At 37.9% G+C, this 19,421-nt stretch overlaps 1 protein-coding gene across 8 annotated transcripts in view; it reads left to right on the forward strand.

The window, feature by feature from the left end:
* The window catches only part of LOC139710817 (CUGBP Elav-like family member 1), a 185,422-nt gene that overhangs the window by 99,076 nt on the left and 66,925 nt on the right, over positions 1-19,421 (forward strand). For all 8 annotated transcript variants that reach the window (XM_071622729.1, XM_071622728.1, XM_071622734.1 and 5 more), the window contains 2 exons: positions 12,502-12,724; positions 13,146-13,228. In XM_071622729.1, the coding sequence (XP_071478830.1) occupies positions 12,502-12,724; positions 13,146-13,228 (306 nt within the window). The remainder of the gene's footprint in view (positions 1-12,501; positions 12,725-13,145; positions 13,229-19,421) is intronic.

The following is a 19,421-nucleotide window of genomic DNA, read 5'->3' on the forward strand; positions in this document are numbered from 1 at the left end:
TCTTATGATTATTAGTTCAGTCATTGACACAGCCATACTTGTACAAAATCATCGAGAATATAAAAGAATGCATCAATTGGCATATCATCCCTAAATGCTGCAAATCAAGGGGAAGGGCCAGTGCTTATAAAAAGTCACATCTTTCCAAGCGACCCACAGACAGTAGAGCTCCCTCATGTTACGCATTCAGACATTTATGAACATTGTCCATGTTAGACTAGGATTATTAGTTTTTAGCTTCATTTTGAAAAATGAAGCTATTCAAGGAATATTGACATTATGAATTCATACAAGATATTTCGAAGTGCGGACTCCACAGTGGTACGAATATATCATTTTGGTTAAATTAAGCAGACCACCCTCACAAGGCAATATTTTAGCTGCCTGAATTGGCCATCAACTTGGATCAAGTGAGTCCATCTGCCTGGCTGCAAGTACATGTAGACAGTGTTTTCTTTCTACGTGGAAAGGGACAGAGGAAATGGTCTGATCAGAAATATGTAAACTCAAGTACTATTAACTGAAACCCTGCTCTGATTTGCCTGAACTTTTATGGGGAAAAATATATATATATAACATTTGTCCCTGTACAAAAGTTACTCCTCAGTTTTCAGGATTTCCATTGGGGAAAAAAAAAGGACTTGTGTATGCATTGTACTTTCATATGATTTGTAGTGATGGGAATTATGGGTACTTTATTAAAGTGCATGTGTGCATGCTTTGTTGGGGGAGGGGAGTTGTGTTTGTGTACATGTAATATGTGTTTTTAGAAACCTGTAACGGATTTAAAGTCTTTTTCCCCCTACTAATCAAAGTTAAATAGATGGGGGAATAAGGAAGAGAAAAGTAAAGAAATTAGCAGCTTAATTTGGCTCCGAGAGGATTAGATGATGCATTGATCATGATATGTTGAACATTTAGTATTATTCACATAAAAATTGAAGATCTGGAAATTTGAGTGACCTTGCCTAGACAGTATCTTCTAGATAAAGATACTTCTTTCTGGGAGGCACTCTTGAAGTACAAGTTCACTTGTCAACTCTTCTCATTCCTTCAATGTATACTCTAGTGAGTTTGGACCCAGTCTGCCTCCCAAGCTTATACTCACTGTATGTTTGCCTTTACATTTACCCATCTCTCACAGGACGGGTTGATCATGCCTCCCAAAGCCACTGTGGGATTAGCACCAGAGCAAGAGACCAGTAAAGATCACCCCCTCCTCCCACAAAAAAAAAAAGAAAGAAAAAGAATGATGCCAGTCATTACTCTTTGTAATATGTGTAGTACTGATGACCTTTACTCTTTCCTCATGCACCATATGTGTCTTTTCCTCTCCATCTTTTCCTGAGAAGAGCCTTACCCTTTTTCCCTAGTGCTGTTTCCTTGCCATATCCAGGTCTGTGCTGGTCTTTAAACCTCCCATTTCAAACTTAAAATCATAGGTCCTCCCCCCTCCTCCCCCCCCCCCCCCCCCCCCCCCCCCACACACACACACACTTACAAGAAATGGAAATACAAATGCCATTCTCATTGCTCTCAGAATAACACATTGTTGTGGGTCGCAATCCTGAATTGTATTGATCCAATCTTGTAACAGGAGATGAACCTTTTTGTTGCTGGTTTTGTCTGAGAAAGGTATGTGGGAAAATTATGTTTGAATGTATCACATGACTAGCCTTGACAAATGGGGAAGCATTGGGAAATTTTGAATGAAAAAAAAAGTGAATTTATAAGGTAATTTGGAAAGGCTGTTGGCATTGTAGGTCAAAAGGTACAGTTTATTTCCATTTCATTTATCTAATAATTATTACTTGTCAAACATGATGAGAGAAAGAATGCAGGAAGGTAAAAAGTGAACGGTTTGTTGATTAGTTTGTGTGCTTCTTTGGAAATCCGGTGGGAGGGAGGGGGACCAGGATGAAATGAAAATGAAAGATGATGTGATAACATCTGTTGAAAGCATGCACAATATGGAAATGGGGAAAAACTGATGTGATATCAACTATCTCCTTTGTTCTCTTTTGATACAGGCCACTGTCAGACAGTGTACACCCACCCCTATTATCTGCATATCACTATGATCAATGATGCATATATGAAAGTCCCTAAGGACCTCGATGCATCTTTACAAGACTTGTGCAGGAGCAGCATATAGTGTGGCACTGTCAGCGTCACCGCCCAGTTTATTTCTCTGGAGATTGTGATGATGACTTTTTGCCCAGGGTTGAAGGAGAAATTATATGTGCATCCTGTTGTTTTGACTCTAGGGTTAATACATATATTTCTCATTAGTCCTTTCTGCTTCATGTACAGCTCTATATCTGTATTATGCCTTTATACAGGGATAATACAGGGATACAAATTCAGATAACTGAACACTAAGCATTGATGACTCTGGTTATTGAGTGTATGTGAAATAGGCACTAAATCATGCTAGATTCTATATGAAGTGGGTCTTATTATGAGTAGTACCATATATACCGGTAGTCTACGATGGGAGTATCCATCTTCTTAGTGTCAGAAAATGAAATCCCCGCACCTTCCCTTTCATATTGCATGTGTGTGGATAGAGTTCTACAGAAATTTGAATGGACATACAGCATAGAAATGTTAGATGCATCATCTCAGTCAAATCCAGTTTTTTTTTCATGGAATCAACAACATGGAGTAAAGATGGGTACTAATGAAAAAGATACTGTTATAATGGCTTATAATAATTATAACAGGAAATTACTACATATGGGTTCTGTGATAGACAGAGTATACATGTAGTAATATGTGTGTGTGTGTGTTTTCTCTCTTCTTCTTCTTCTTTTTTTTTGGGGGGGGGGGAGGGGGGAGGAAAGATGTGTACTGTTCCTTGTAGATTAATCGCATAACAAAGTCCATGTCAAGTTCAGACAAATCTTACTTGGTAGCACAGGAGCTTGTATACTTCGCTCACAGAAATTGGCAAGCAGAACGGCACAGGCAAAAGAAAAGGTGGGAGCTAATGAGAGTAGCATTCCTTGGATGCCAGACATACTGGAGCAACAATGCCAGGCCATCAGAAATTCGTTTTTGTTTTTGTTTTTTGTTGTTATATGCATGTATGTAAGAAACATGGCTGAGGACACTTCCACAGAGCATTCCAGAACAAAATCCAGTGAGTGTTGAAGAGTAGGAAAAGTGTGGAAGTGTGCTCTGCCACACTCACTAACCTTTCTAGTGGCACGCTGGCTAAATTGGATGCTGAAGGAATGGCATGCATATAAGAAAAGAATAGTATTGTGCTGGTACTGGCAGACTTTTTTTCTCTCTCCTTTTCCTGATCATTTTCCAGATGTACAGTATAATGGCATAAGCAGCAGTGACCTTACAAGACACAGAGTCTCATCTAGCATATCTTATGGTACATGTATTATGCTTCTACTATCTTGTGTTTTTACCCTGTCATCACACACTACCCTCAAACAAACAAAAAAGGGGGAGAATTGCATTGGAACTACAAATAAATATGCTTTCATGGTTTCCTAGGTCAAAGGTCACAATCTTTAATTTGTCACCTAACGTCTAATCTACGCGCTGTACAGTGTATATATTAATTTCTCTCCCCATCCCCCAATTGTTCTTTGAACAGCAGGAGCTTTCTTGATGCATTAAAGGGGAACATGCCCAAAAAATATAGGTGTCACATGTTAATACAAACAATTCTAGGTTTGCATTCTGAAAGAATTAATCCCTGATTTTATCTAGTACAGATAACCAGTCTGACTGTATGCTGTAAGTTTAGATCTACAGTAGATGTACACATATAATATGTCAAAAAGTCATGGGAGAACACACAAATACACACTATCTCTCACACACAATTTGGTTGCTGTGAAGTTTAGTATTATCTATAAATACATTATATGCCCAGTATTTTTCAGAGAGAGGGGAGCAGTTGTATGCTAGGAGCAATATGGAGATTTTGGTCATGCGCTGACAAGATTATGAAGACCTTGTGGTCCTGCAGTCATAATGCACACATTTTAACCGTGTGTACACTGAGTAGCAGGGTTGGCCATTCAATTGATTCATGAATATTGACGGGTCATGTGAAAATTCACATATTATGCCTGTATTTTTTTTTTTTTAACCCACCCTCTGCAAATTGTCTTTATCTCAGAACTTTATTAAGGTTTTCATGTGTTCGTCATAGCTTTGCAATCTGAATGTGAAACCAAATTGAACTAAGCTGAGTTTAAATGTTCCTTTCTTATGAAAACTTATGAGGCATCTGGCAAGCTTCATAAGATGGTGTGTGCCAGTACAAACTGCATGTCATCAGATATACTGTACATACCACAAGGATGAAACGTGTTGTAAAACTTCACATAAATTACAATCGTTAGATGAAGATCCCAGCCTTTTGGTATTTGAAACACATGCTACTTTATGGGGTCATCACCTGTAAAATTATGAGGACTATTCTGGAGCTGTAGTGATTATTGGTTTCCATTTACCTTGTGCATAGCTTTCTGTACAGGCTACTGTAGTAGTTGAGTGCATTGATGAGAGACCCCAAGAAAGCAGGAAATGAGATGGCTTTATAGCAAGGATGGTCCACAGAGACCCGCTCTCTAGGTAGCAATGCATGCATGTTGACTTTTGTCTGTTGTCATGGAAAACAATGCAGTAAATGTCAGGGTTTCCAGTGCTGGTTTGTCCTCACCTACCCCACTAATATGTTCTGTGTGCCGACTTCATTACGGGGGAATTAGATGGGCATTGCGTATAGCATTCCGCGGATCGCTTCCAAGCAGGCGCAACTTTTGTTCTCTTACAGGTTTGTAGCCCTCATTTACAACTAACAGGGAGTCCCTCAGAAAAAGAAAAAAAAAATTGTGTTCATCGCTGAGGGTCAAAGTGTTGTATGTCATTCATGTGAATGGTGTAACGGAAGCACATGTGAGTGAGCAATTACTTCCTATTTCTTGCACTGACAGGGCCATAGGCATCGTGCCTTGATGTACAGTGTGTGTGCTGTGAAATCTGAAAAGGGTTTCTTTGCAGATCAAATGAATGAATTGTTGTTTTGTTTCTTGGCATCAGAGCATGTGTGTATTTTGTTGTTGAAGAGTTGCTGTAGATATCAGTAGGCATACTAAATGTGCATGGTTTAGTATAATGCCCACATACTTGTTCTCATGTGGGATGATTTGCACTGGCCAATACTAGCCAATCCACTCGCAACATGAATAAACTCCAAAAGAAAGAGAAACAAATTCCCTACAGAACGTTCCAAAAACAACAAAAATCAGAAAGAAAAATGAAGATATAACATTTCAAATTTAACAGTTTTTCAGAAAAACCTTTCTTGACCAGCCCTTATGAATGTTCAAATGAGCTAGTTGATGATGTCATGCCGTCACAATTTCCCCTGTATGTTATATATGAAATTCGGGGAAAAAAAAAAAAAAAATATATATATATATATTTTAGTTAATGCATGTAAAAGCATATTCCCATTACCAAAATATATCAGAGGTAACATTTGTCCTGTTTTATTTTGGGAGGTTTTAAGTCAAGTTTTATATTCATGTAGCTGAAATATGAGATTTTTGTCATTTCTGTACATATGAAATGAATAAGAAATTGTGAGAGCGTGACATCAACTTGCTGATTTGAATATTCATAACAACTGGTCACAAAGTGTTTTGCGAAAAATTTGGAAATTTCAGAATGTCATAACTACCTTAATACTTATCCAATTGCACTGGTCTGCAGAATTTTTTTTTTCTCTTTCTTATGAAACTGATCAAAATTTTGGAGTAGATTTCTTCTTAAGCAGGAGCACCACTTAAAGGGGCACCACTTAAAGGGGCATTCCAGACGATTTTCATAATTTCTCATCATGTAGTAAAAAAAAAATTGACAACTCCATGTATAGATTTGTGGAATTTATTGTGGTTCTTGAGCAGAGAAACAATACTTTGAAAAACCTTAAACAAATTACACTGAACAATGATGACACAGGAGGTCGACATATTTCAGAAATTAAGCAGTGTAATTCCATTGCAATGCCGCTTGTTTGCGAGTTCACCTGTGTATAATCTATGCATGCCTTCTTTTGTTCTGCTTCCTTGAGCCCCAACTCATGCATCTTATGGTGACTCTGCCATGTCATCATCTTTGTTCATTGCAATTTGTTCTAAATTGAGAAAATATTCTTATTCTTCATCCCAATTATCACAAATTCTGAAACTCTGTCCTCAGTATAACTAATTCATAGTTGTTCAAATGTAAAAATCTGAAAATCGTCCGGAGGTCTCCTTTAAACAGGAAAAAAAAATTGTCTACTGACCCCTCCCGATTTTAGTGGGGACTCCTGTACTGAACGTTATTGACATATGTATTGGAAAATTGGAAAATTTTCACACAAGTAATTTTTATGCCTGGCTAGGCAAGATGAATTTCTCATGTTTTTAATTTTGTGGGCAGTCACAATTGAGTAAGCACTTAAAACAACTTCCCGCTGCCACAATGACTAAAGGCTTTTGCGGCATACATACTACAGGTAAAAGGTATACTGGTCTGCAGTACGACAGCTAATTCACTCACACAACAAGAATAGCGAATGTGGAAGAAAACTATAAACAGCAGTTATATATACATGTACCCTACAATATACCTACCTTAAATCAGATATATGAAATAGTATTATGTAGAAGAAGCAAAAAATTCACATGCTTTTATTTTCCTGCTAGTTCTATGTTGTGCAAAATGCAGAAAAATGTCCTCTTAGTGTAGTTGACATGATTAATGCGACTTTGGGTCAGCAAAGTGGAGAAGATGTCCAAATTGTTTGAGGAGGAAAGTTTGAGATACATTGTTAATTGTCATTCATAGTGTTCATTGTTAATGTTATCTAGCTAATCAAATCCTGGTGGATTTCACTGCAGAAATGATCATGTAAGCAATATACTGGGTCCTAAAACTTTCACTGTACATTTTTTTTCTCCTTTTTCTATGTAAGAAAGTCGTATGTAGCTGCTTAAATTCATTATGTGTGCTTTAATAAAATCAGAAAAAAAAAAAAGAATACCAAAGTTTGCAAATATGAGACAGAAATGTTGGCTTTAGTTTTCTAAAATGCCCTACCAGTGTAAGATTCAGTAATAGATGCAATGATCTAAGGAGCTCAAATGAAAACTGTTCTACTCTGCCTTATGAAACAAAAATCCATGTAAAAATTATGACCAAAAAAAAAAAATGCAGCACCAAACCACAGAAATGTGGTTTCTGGGACATAATGAACCAGGAGGGAAATTGATTCAGAATTTGGCTCTCATACTTTGTTATATTGTTGATGAGGTGCACTCACATATGAATTACCATGATGATAAACACCATGATAATTTGTTGGCACCATTCTGAGTGGCAAAATACAATGATAATAAATTAGATACTGTGGTTATTCAGTTGGTACCATTCTCATGCACTGAAGATCATAGCATTTGTAGCCCAAACGTGCACCTCTCTAATTGGTAAGCACAGCATATGCGCATATCTCCTAAACCACATTGAAATAAGCAGCTTTGTTTCATGGTTGCTCCAGTGATTCAATATTGATTCTGGTTGATCCATGTTGCATTCTCTACCATGTGGTTCAGCACATCGCAGTCATGTGCAAGTATGAATGACACATGTACTACAGTGCATATATATAAACAATATGTGCGATACACCTTCACATCGTGCAGTCGCAGGGAAAAGACAAAAAGTTTGTCATGTCACATGACATTTATGCCATCGTTAGTATTTTGTCACAGTTCATACTCAAATCCCTCAAAAAATGCATATTTTATGAAAAATTTGAATTAACCCTCTAAATACCTTGGTATTTTGCAATGTATTTCCTGGCATCGTTCATGGTGTATTTTCAGTCACACCATGAATTTGCTGAGTGAAATACCAATGTAAATGTATTTTACCATCAATGGGAATGTATCTAATGTTCGAGAGTTGAGCCACAGTATAACTGACTGTTCTCAGTAGCAGTCCAAGAGATTGGAACAAGCAATCTTGCAGTGCCAACGATTGCAGTCAATACTCTCACCCTGTTACCATGCCTTCCAATTGTTGTGCCAAATGTATCAGGGTTCCCTCCAATCTGTTTGTGAGTGAGTACTTCAGGGAAATTGCAATAAAGTTATATTAAGTGCTAGTTCCATACATCGGGAGTAATCACAGACAATATGAACGACAAGTGTTGACACGGCCAGCAATGTAATGTGATCTCTCTTCCAAGCAGCTCACACTTTTTCCTCACTTATATCTTGAGTATTGCCTCCATGTAAGCAGTAAATCTTTCCTTTTCATCAATCATTGTAGAAATCGTTTTGTTAAATTCCTTTTCTATGGCTCTGCTCAAACAGTACCAGAGGCACTCTGTAAGATTGTGGATCTGTCACTATGCAGATATTTTCAATTCCTTTTGCTGCAGTTTACAGATGTGTGACATAGCTTCAGGATTTTGAATTGTTTGCACATTTAGTAAACGCTTTATTCCTGGCATTATTTATGATGACTTTCTTGATAAATGAAAACCAACTTTGGTTTATGAGGTATCTTCTTCATCTGTGTTCCCGATTCCCCAGATAATGAAATTTGGCTTGTGATTTGGAATCATGTACACCAGCAATCAGCCATCATATTTCTTCCTGTACCTGTATGACCTTAAGTTCTCTATCCACCCAGCTTTGATTGTACGCTTCTCCTCGTTTCTTGCTTGAAAGGAAAGTTTGAGGTTTAAGTTCAGAAGTGTCAATCGTCATATTTATGTTCACATTGAACTATCATCACAGATGATTTACAAAGTAGAAATCATATGCGGGCAAAATGTCCACCTACACGTTCAGGATTTTCTTACTGGTGACTATGGGTTGAATTCCATGGAAAGAAAGAGATAGTATAATCCTAATTATCTTGATGTAGTATGCCTTTCATAATTTACAGTATGAAAGATTGCTCATGTGGAGACCAACCCAGGAATGAATTTCACTGCAGAAATTATTCTGACAAACTGTACATACATCTTGTATTCTCTCATTGTTGACTCTTCCTACATGGGCTGCATTGTCTAATGGTCTATTGGAAGTCAAACCAAAATAAGGCACATTCTTACTGTATGTTATCTTCGGCTTTCTGTGTCCTGCCCAGAATGAATAGATTTTGAAAAAAGTTTGCATTGGACAGCATATCAGCAAGAAACTAAACCATGAGTACCACCTACTGTGACTCGTAATTTACATCTACACTTGCAAATACTGTGCACAATTTTTCTATGAGGCTGATTTCATAAATCAGAGGTGCTTAGCACTGTATGTGTGGATTTGTTGATGGTATACCCATTTTGAGGATGTTTACCATTATAATTTTAATGGTTTACCACTTCAGGGCAACTGTGAAGTTTGCCCAATAAAGGGTGTGTTCAGAGGGCAGTTATTATCATGAAGTTCATGACTAACATTCAAAACCACAAGTTATGCTCAAGCTCAGACACAAGCTGTGAGCCTATCTTGAGGTAGGAGTTGTCTAGTGTTTTCCATCAATTCCCCTATAATGTCCAGGTATGATATGAATTTGTACACTGTTCCTTTGTTATCCACAGGGCAGTTGCTTAGATTTGTGAAGTGTAGAAGTGACCTTGTGATAAATCTGTTGGCTCAGTTCATTTTCTAATGAGGCTGCACATAGTTCTGTCAAAATGCAGTCAAATGATTGTATTGAATATCAAATTATGTTTATTCACATGTGTAGGATTCTCTTGAATAGTAGAAGAGAGAGGTAGCAGAGGAAATTGTGTAGAAAAGTACCAGAGATGATGAATGAAGAAAAAATCCTATAAAAGTATCTGGCATTATTGAAATCTTGTTGAAATGATGTTGAAAACAATCAGATGGAGAAGATTGTACTCTACTGTGATGTCATTCATTGTAAAGTGCACTCTACCATGCTGTCGATCAATGGTTTTTCATTGATAGTGTAGGTAAAAGTGCCGTTAGTGTCAGCCTCGTGGACCACTTTACAAAATCATCCACTGTGGTGCACTGATCATCTGTACTGCTTGTAAATGTCTGTACTTGAACATGGTTTTTAAAGAATCACTGGAATGATATAAAACAAATATGGTGTATTGTTTCAACTCTGTAGTAAAATTACAGATCCTCATTGAATAATGCAAAAAAAAAAAAAAGGAAAAAGGAAAAAGAGTAACTGCTATTCCTGCCACCTCAGAATCTTGAATTATACCTTACCGAACCAAACAAAGTTTGAAGGGGGTATAGGACTCAGCGTGTGGTTGAACTACTTCTCCATTATTCAAGCGATGCAAACCAATTTCAGCACACATGTTAAGCTCAATGTTAAGATGTGCAAAACATTTTACAACAGTAGCTGTAAGTGCATTGCTATGGTAACAGCACATTGTAGTCTCAACTCAAGTAGAAGGCTGTTGCGGATTGAACTATTTCTCCAGTTTTCATTTCAAGTGATTCAAATGAAATGTGGAACTCACATTGAGCTAAATGCAAAGTCGTACAAGACACAACAGTAGGAGAAAGTGCATTGCCATGGTGTATTAAAGGACATTATGACCACAAATCAAGTAACAGGCTTGCATTTCACACTACTTTTCCTGTTTATTTCTGCAAAAAAAAAGGCACATATGTGAAAAACTCTATGTAAAGTTGTTCAGGACACATTTGTCATGAGAACAGGTAAGTGCATTGCCATGGTGATAGCACAGTATGGCCTTCAAATCAGGAAAAATCTTTGCACATTGAAATTCTTTGTCTTCAGTTTATAATCGGTTCAAATCAAATTTGTTACACCTGTTGAACTTGATGCAAAGTCATGCAGGGCAAAGTTGTAAGAGTAGGGGAAAGTGCATTGCCATGGTAACAGTGCAATATGGCTCCAAAACGAGGAAAATACAACAGATTGAACATTTTCTCTAGTTTCTATTAAAGTGATTCAGAAGAAATTCCCCACATGTGGTTATTGTGCTGAACTTGTGCAAGACATTCTTGTTTTTGTTTTTTCAGGAGTAGCTGAAACTATGTTGCTGTTTATCATTTTCATCCGTGTACCAGAGGTACACGGTTGAAATAGTAATCACATTTGGTGATACACCATATTTCTAGTCCTAACATTTTCATATTCTTCTTAAAAATTGAAGGATGGCTTTCGACCAAACTTAGCAGGAATCATAAATGTTCGAGGGAATTAAAGTTGGGGCCCAAATAACCAAATTAGGAGAGTGTTGCTCAAGGGGCCTGCAGCTATTAAAGTCCTGAATCTCAAGTTTTCTTTTAGATAGTTTGTCTCAGGTAGAGTGCCATGAAAGCAACATTGTGAACTGCTCAGGTGAGCACTAGACCTGTAGGTCTCTCGTGTATGCCCATATGTAGGCCTACATTGGTGTTTTATTCAAAGGGGCACATGTGTTGCTTAGTAGACATTGAAAAGTGCCTCTTGTATAAAGGCGGTGTCCTGCTGGAGAGAGGGTTGCTGTTTTGTATTTATCATGCAATTCAATAGCCCCACCTTGCCCAGTCAGATGGTAGCTAAACGTTTGGTCATGAATAATAGACTGAACCGTCGTAGCAAGACTGGTGTGGACAAACACGTTCCTGAAATGGATGGATGGACACTGGTGTATTTTGACCCACATGCATCTTAATTAGCTCCACACAAAAATACTGACAAAAAACACAATAAGGAGGCCCACCTCCCCTTCCCAGACCAACTACTATAGAGATACAGTGCCTGCTGACTCATAAAAATCATTATGGAGGTAAATCCATATGTGATAACTGAGATCCTACAGCCAGGATTTAGAAGGAATTTCTTGTATTAGCTGAATACCTTCCTGAATGTTGAATGGCATGCAATGTGTAGGGTATACAATTTGTCACACATCGTATTTATATTTTCTGCTCGACTAATTTCATGTGTTCCATATTGTCCCAGTCGTGCTGGTACACTGCATAGAAGGTATTCAAGAGGTTTCCATAACTTGTTTGCCTTCACAGGGGTTTATAAAGGTACCTGATCTACTTCTAATAGGCTTTACTTTGTCATAGGTATCGTTTTCCTTTGTTAGTTTACTTATCTACAAATTATTGAGTAGCGATTACTGCTGTGAAAAGAGTGATGTCAGCTCATGTTTTTGGAGTGCTTTAGACCATTCATTCATACCACTGTCATGTGTTCTGCTGTCAGAAGAAAGTGATATATAGTTTGTACAACTTTCATCGAGCTGGGAATGAGACTAACTCTGAATGTCAACAGCTTCTCATTGATTTTTTTTTTTCTTTGATTTATTGTTAACATTATAAGATGACCATTTTCACAGTATCCAATGAATGTTAAAACATGTGGCATTTCTTTTCCATGCAAAAACTATTTCATACACATATCCTGCATGTTGCTTTATGAATGTTTCTCTTTGTCACCATCTGTGTCTTTTAGAGACCCTTAATAGCCACCCCGGAGTCCCCCATGATGATGAACACAGGCGTAGACTCAGGCGCCCCGCCTCAACCGGCCCAGCCGGACCCAGACTCGCTCAAGATGTTTGTTGGACAGATACCAAAGTCATATGAGGAGGACAAGTTACGGGAGATGTTTTCAGAGTTTGGTCCAGTTTATGAGTTAAATGTACTGCGAGACAAGAAGACAGGAGAAAGTAAAGGTAAAAGCTCTTTGAAGACATGTTTTTCCTCCTCTGGAATGTTTGAATATGACCTTGATATCAAGTACAATCAGCAATCAAGCTGTCTGTTTTTATGATGTAAAATGAAAACCAAGTTAAGAGAGTTTTGCACTCTTTTAACCTTCCCTTTCAAATCTACTGGCCGCAATAAATCCAATGTGAATAGTAAATTCTTGTGCCAACAGAAGCCTTGAATATTTGTGTGTGCAGCAAAGGCTTTTGCCTCCAATTCAATCCACATTACGTGTAGATGGCTCTTTATCTTGTCATGTATGATATTACAGAATGAGAAATTGGCTCAATATAATGCCATGTGATTCCATGAAATGATGTGTTGAATGACAAGTCAGCTCAATATTAATTTCCCCTCTCTCTATTCTCCTGTTCCTGCCCTTTCTAGGTTGCTGTTTTGTCACATTCTTTTCTGGTGTAGTAGCAGACAAAGCTCAGAAAGAACTACACAACAGAAAAGTCTTACCTGGGGTAAGTACTGTATTGGTAGGGCCATCTACTCACTATTTCTTATGTGTTTGGGCAGCCTTCAGCAGTTGACACGTGTATTGTCACTTGCAAACACCAGAGGGGATTATCCCTGTTTCTGCAAAAGCAGCTTAATCCTTTGTGTGCTTGAGTGCCTATTGGCACAGAAAACCCCATAGCGTTTTACAAAGTGTCCAAAGTCCCTGGCACAGAAATGGTTAAGTGCCCATACATCAACAATATACCAGTATTGCCTTTCAATTTTTGAAGCTCACAAGGATTGTACATCTTTTTGATGTTGAGGAAGAGATGAGAGATAAGATGTAGTGGTCTGGTGTTGGTGTCATACACACGGTGGAGTGCCTGTCACAAAGAACTCCATGGTGTTGGCTTAGCTTAAATTCTCTCACTAAAGTACTCCACAGCTAGACTTTGGTGTCTTATTTGATGGGTAAACACAACAGACAAACTCCATTTGTGGTCTGTGCATGTCTTGTCTATCAAGCATACAAGAAGTCGAGACATACATGATCTAAGTAGGAATGCATGTATAGGGAAGGAACCTGCACTTGGCTGCAGGCTGTGAATCCATGGGCCATGCTATGCCCCAAATTCTTTACATACAAGCCCAAAGAGGCCATCTGTTTTTTATCATCATCTATCTATTCAAAATGTCTGTTGGATCCCCCTCCTTTGTTTTCCCCTTTTCTTTTTGCTTGTTTCCCTTCAGTTCTGTATGACTCACTTTTGTATTATATGACATCACAATGCCCAGCCTTAGCTGAGCATTCTTTTTGTGTGTGTGTGTGTGTGTAGACTTTACTCCTCTAACTGCCTTTGTGGTAGGCAGTCTCACCTGTCACTGTGTGACTCTGTTTAGGTGGAAAGCGTGGAAAGCTTTGGGATACTGCTCATATTATTGTGATACTCCTTTTCAGATGTTCGTTCGAAGACTTTTTTTCTCTTACTGTAATGAATGAGAAACTTTGACCCTCTGAAGGATGAATAATAACAAGAATATTGTTGAGCAAAGTTTTTGAACAGTTCCAAGTGACAGCATTAGATCAAACTGGACTTGATTCAGAGATCTTGACCCTCCTATAATGTGAGGAAGCCACCTAACAGGGCAATCTGCAGGGGACCTTGAAATGGCTGCCTTTGACACTAGCTCTTGTGGTTGTATAACTGTTAGATTTGTCTTTCATTTTGTCTGAAAAGGCAAAAATATGAAGCAATAAATATACTGTAATTAGGATGGGCTAGCAAAATATCCCTCATACATCATTAGCAAAGATGTGAGGAAACTAGTTGTTGTGAGAAAATGTGTAATAAATGCCATTTCACTCACAGAGCAGATATTGATCATCATGCAAAGACTATCACATTGTAAATATCAAGATTACTCTTTTATGTTCACTGATGGCCATTCACAGAGTCTTACCAACATCAGTTTGATGTATTTAAACCTATCTTTAGACCTGATTTAGTCTTAGTTTTCACAAATTGAATGCCTTGTTTTCACTGCATTCTCAAATATTCTGGGTTTTTTGCCGCCCAACATAATGAATTGTTGTGTAACTTACAAGTTAATTCAAATTTTAGAAAGAGGGTAAACTGTGTCACTAGCATGTTGTGAGTAGACCTATTTGCTTGTAATCTGCAGTTTTAAGGGAAGAGGATGGCTAGGGACAGTGGCATGTCAATAGCACCAATAATGTCAGCCAATTTATACATATCTGAAAACTCAAACAAATAAAACTTTGTACCCAATGTCAATGTTACAATAGCGTCTTCTTTTCAGATGATTGTAACTCTATACTTACCAATTGTTCAGTGTTTCATTGCAGTTTCAAATCGAATGGGTAACTCCTTTTTAAAGGAAGCATAAACTATTCAGTCCTCTTTTCAATAATGGCTTCGTTGTACAAAAATTCCCATAAATTCTCATAACTTTTAGTAGTTGGGGATTGAAGGTAGAGATGAATCCAAAGAGTTATAATGAACATGTTATTGGACAGCATGTCTGAAGCAAAACAAGCCTGTCTTATATATCAGTGGAATCTATGAAAAAAGTTATGGTCCCACTAACAAAAAAAAAACAAAAAAACAAAAAAAAATGCTGCAAATTATACAAAGAAGCATGTTACAGTGCATGTGTATGTGTGCACTTCTTGTGCCTTGGAGTAAAATAACATGAAGCTTTACTTTCTACGGACCTTGTGTTTGCCTTTCACAGCTAAGTGAGAATATGACGAGGGTATGGGTGCCCCTGTCTGGTTGGTAAGGGTCTCTCTTTTAGCAGACTAGAGTTTGAGATGAAGTGAGACCAACAGTGAGTCCTGGCCTACCAGAGCTCATTGAACTATTACCAACCACATGTGCCATTCCCATGACTCTACCACAATGCAGAGGTCATGCAGGGTGCCAAGTATGTTAGAGGCTGATTAATACTTCCCATGGCAGTCATATTACCCATTAGGAGAGTTCTACAGCATTGTACCCATTTCATTTGAGTGTTAACTTGTATGCAACTAAGCAGTTCAGGTTACAGTTGTTACCTATTTCTACTTTTTTTTTTAATGTGACAAAGCAATCCCTTGCAAATATTTTTGGTTTGATACACGTGCCAGAACCTGTGGAAATGTCTGTTATCCGTCACATTACCACAGAGTGGTGGGTTCTGCTTTGCTGACCCTGTATTACGTGCTTGCTGATCTGCAAAATTTTTGTTTGTCCTCTTGGGATATGAACTTGGGAAAGAACTGTTGACAGAAGGGGAGAAGAGAAAGAGTTGATTTGGATTTCACATTTTGTAGTATATATCACAGAGCCTGCCTTTTTTCCCTTCTTTAATAGATTGGATGTAGAAAGTGCCCAAGTGCTGTCATATCATTTCGACAGTATGTTAGGCGGTGTGAGATTGCTCTCATCAGGCGATAAAGTTTACTGCATTGATATAGGATGGAAATCACAAAATTTCAATAATTCATAGTGTTTATATAGCGAACATGTATGGTCATGCTTGACTACTGGCATGTATGAATTCAATCTTTGTTAGGAAACCATATAAATTAATGATGTGACAGGGCAATTGCAATATATTTCAGTAATGGATAATAGTTCTTCATTGATTTCTGTCATTCGTTGCAGTGCATGCAGCAGTAATCTTATGTAATCAAATACATTGTGGATAATGACAGTCTGTTTTGACATATATACCTCAATTTTGAAATATATACCTTTAAACTGAATATTAGAAGTAGGCCTTTCAGTCACGTGACACTTTTTTTCAACCGCTCCGTTGCCCCACACTGAGTCTATGGGGCGTGAAGGTCACTCCATAGGGTTTGCGTGTGCAGCGCAGCCGAGAAGAGTTTTGGGTCGACGGCACCGTCTTTTCAGAAACTCTCCGAAATTGCTCGGAATACCTCGCTAACTTCCGAGGGTCGTAGCATCAATGTGATTGGTCGATGAATTTCCAAAAGTATCCGAACAGACAGAGTAAACATTGACAATTCCGATGATATGTGAAATGGATCACCTATCGTGAAGCTTCATGACGTCTGAGCTAAAAGAAAAGTTTGCTCGAAGATTTCATCATCCAGATGCGCCAAGATCCGTCCATTTCACACGTAAGTAGATAATATCATGTTTCAAGAAACTTTATGTGAAGTTTCATGGTGAAAAATTATTTCATTTTGATGCTAGAGTGATTTTTAGGCAGCACTGTCCGTTCAATTTCCAAGCGAGTTTTTACTGCAATCACGCAGCTGTTGACAGCTGAGAGCATGTCGAGCAGTGATTTGTTTACGTGAATGATCCATTACGGACAGTCAGGTATAGTAGTGTTGCGATGTTTGTGTGTGTGGTCTTTTTATAGCTTTGTAAAAGACGATGCTGGCCTGCTGATCATTTTTATTAAGAGTGAAGAGTAATCTTAATGCCAATCGATTAAATATCCGGTCATCATTGTGGCAAAGTTTGCATTTTCAGTTACCTCATTCTGTTGATTTACCTGCATGGCGAATGGATCGTTCCGTTTGGTATGTGTTGTAAACAAGTACGGTAAACAACAAATGCGATGTGTGATAACCCTTGCTGTTGGTACGAAGGAATCGACGATGTTTTAATCAAAATCCCTTGTGGCACGACCCCCCAAGAGTGACTTAATTTGTTTCCATATTTAGTTTATACTATCCTTCACGAAAATTTCGGGTTTGAATGTCAGATTTATGATCAGGTTTTTGTTACCGACCGTATGTTTTGATCAATGTAGTGGTCACGATCGTGCACACTGACTTGCCAATACTACAGTACACGTTATGTATGTGAGCTACTGTACTGTGTACACCTGACCTGCAGAGCAGAGCAGGCTTTGTTCCACTTCGTACTTCGATCGAAATTCGATCGGATTATTTTGACAGCAACTTTCAAAATCCCTAGTTGTTATGAAGTGTCTCTCTCAAATATCCCCTCTGGACGACCTAAAAACTATGAACATTTGACAGATTGAGTATACAAGTCAGATTGGAGGCCGGAGTAACACCGATGATTTTTTTTTTAGCGTCTGGTCGGGCTAGAGTTACTTACAGACAGTAGCAACTTGAAAAGACTTCTTTGCAACTTGCAAGAATTTTTGGAAAATTTCTTCAGTTTCTACAATTCAAACTTCAGTACAATAGTTTACTTGTAACCTGGTATTCCAAGTACAGTTATATTTTGTGAAATTACAGGAGTAAAATTACTGTGAAGTATTTTACGTAATTACAGAATTCATTCTCTGATTCTTCGTACTGAACACCACTGAGCTGGGAGGAAGGGAAAATTACCGTAATTTTTTAAGTGTATGACAAATATCAGCACTTAGTGCTGCTCGTGCTAATAAAGAGAGCACTAGGCCTAGCTATGTCACTAACGTCAACCTACGTAAATATAAAAAGCAGAAATTACACCATTTACATTTAATTTTCTGTGACTGATAAATTGATATTTAGTGTTTTGTTTCAACTCAAGTTTTGAGCAGCTAAACATTCATGAGTCTTGGCTCGATATTTAGACAGTGTGCTTGAAGAAGAACCAAGATTGATCAGACTAGTGATGATGATTATATGAGACACTAAGCGCTTGACTGTCAATTCATTAGTATTTCCTACAGAGTAGCCTGAAGCCTTCAATCTTCGTATTCTTAGAGTAATTCATGTCAGTTTGATTACGACTTTATTTTCAGGTGACTGAGCGGGTATGTGTGCCTTCTTATTGTCATGGATGTTGAAGGTGACTGCAGTGGTGTAGCCAGCAAACAAAATCCAAGTTCAGGTTAGAAAAATTTAAGTTCATTCCTTATGTTATATTTATCCATCTTTAACCCCCAAAATTGTGACTCATTTATTTTATTTTATTTTTATTATTATTTTTAGATTTCTGGTTTTTCATGTGAACATGTACGTACATGCATGCACACACAATCTGAGGCCAGTGAGGGCGAGACAAATAAGCAAGGTCTTATCCTAAAATTGTGACACTTCAAACTTGAACTTTACAGACTGCAATTCTATATATGTTGTTGTTGTTTTTTTGTTTAAGAAATTTGTTAAAATTTTGCCTCAAGATTTTCACAGGCTTTATAAATTCATAATCTGGACAACGTTTTGCAAAACAGATTGTTAATCTGTGATTACTGTACATGTAGCCAGGACTCTGAACTATTTTTTTAATCTAATAAAATCAATGTAAAGTAATCAAATATTAATCATACTTCTTCATAACAGAACATGACTCTGTGTTTCCCTCTGGCCAAGCTGGAAGTGGATCCTCTCAACGACATGTAACAGGCCCAACAAACCTTTCTGCCGTCCAGCCAAGTCAGCTGCTAGAAGAATCCTCTGCAGGCTCATCGCTGCCCCACTCACATTCAGCTCCCTGATAGAGGCCGATCATTGGTGTTTGATGTCTTATATAACATATAAGTCACACATGTTCTTCACACTTAATGTGTGCTTCCACATGTGTTATGTAAGTGGAACTGTTATAATGTTTGGATAGTGCTGATTATCCATGTGTTCCCAGTACTGCATCAGTATGCATTTTTCAAACCCAAAATTTAAAACCTGACTGAGACTTGATATAGGTTTTTGCTCTGTATTTCTTTGAAGGCAACTCCAGTAGAGTGAACATAAAGTGAATTTGAAATCACATG

The sequence above is a fragment of the Diadema antillarum genome, unplaced genomic scaffold, assembly GCF_040938485.1.
Source record: "Diadema antillarum isolate AM-2024a unplaced genomic scaffold, OU_Dant_1.0 seq00001573_RagTag, whole genome shotgun sequence".
Taxonomy (NCBI): Eukaryota; Metazoa; Echinodermata; class Echinoidea; order Diadematoida; family Diadematidae; genus Diadema; species Diadema antillarum.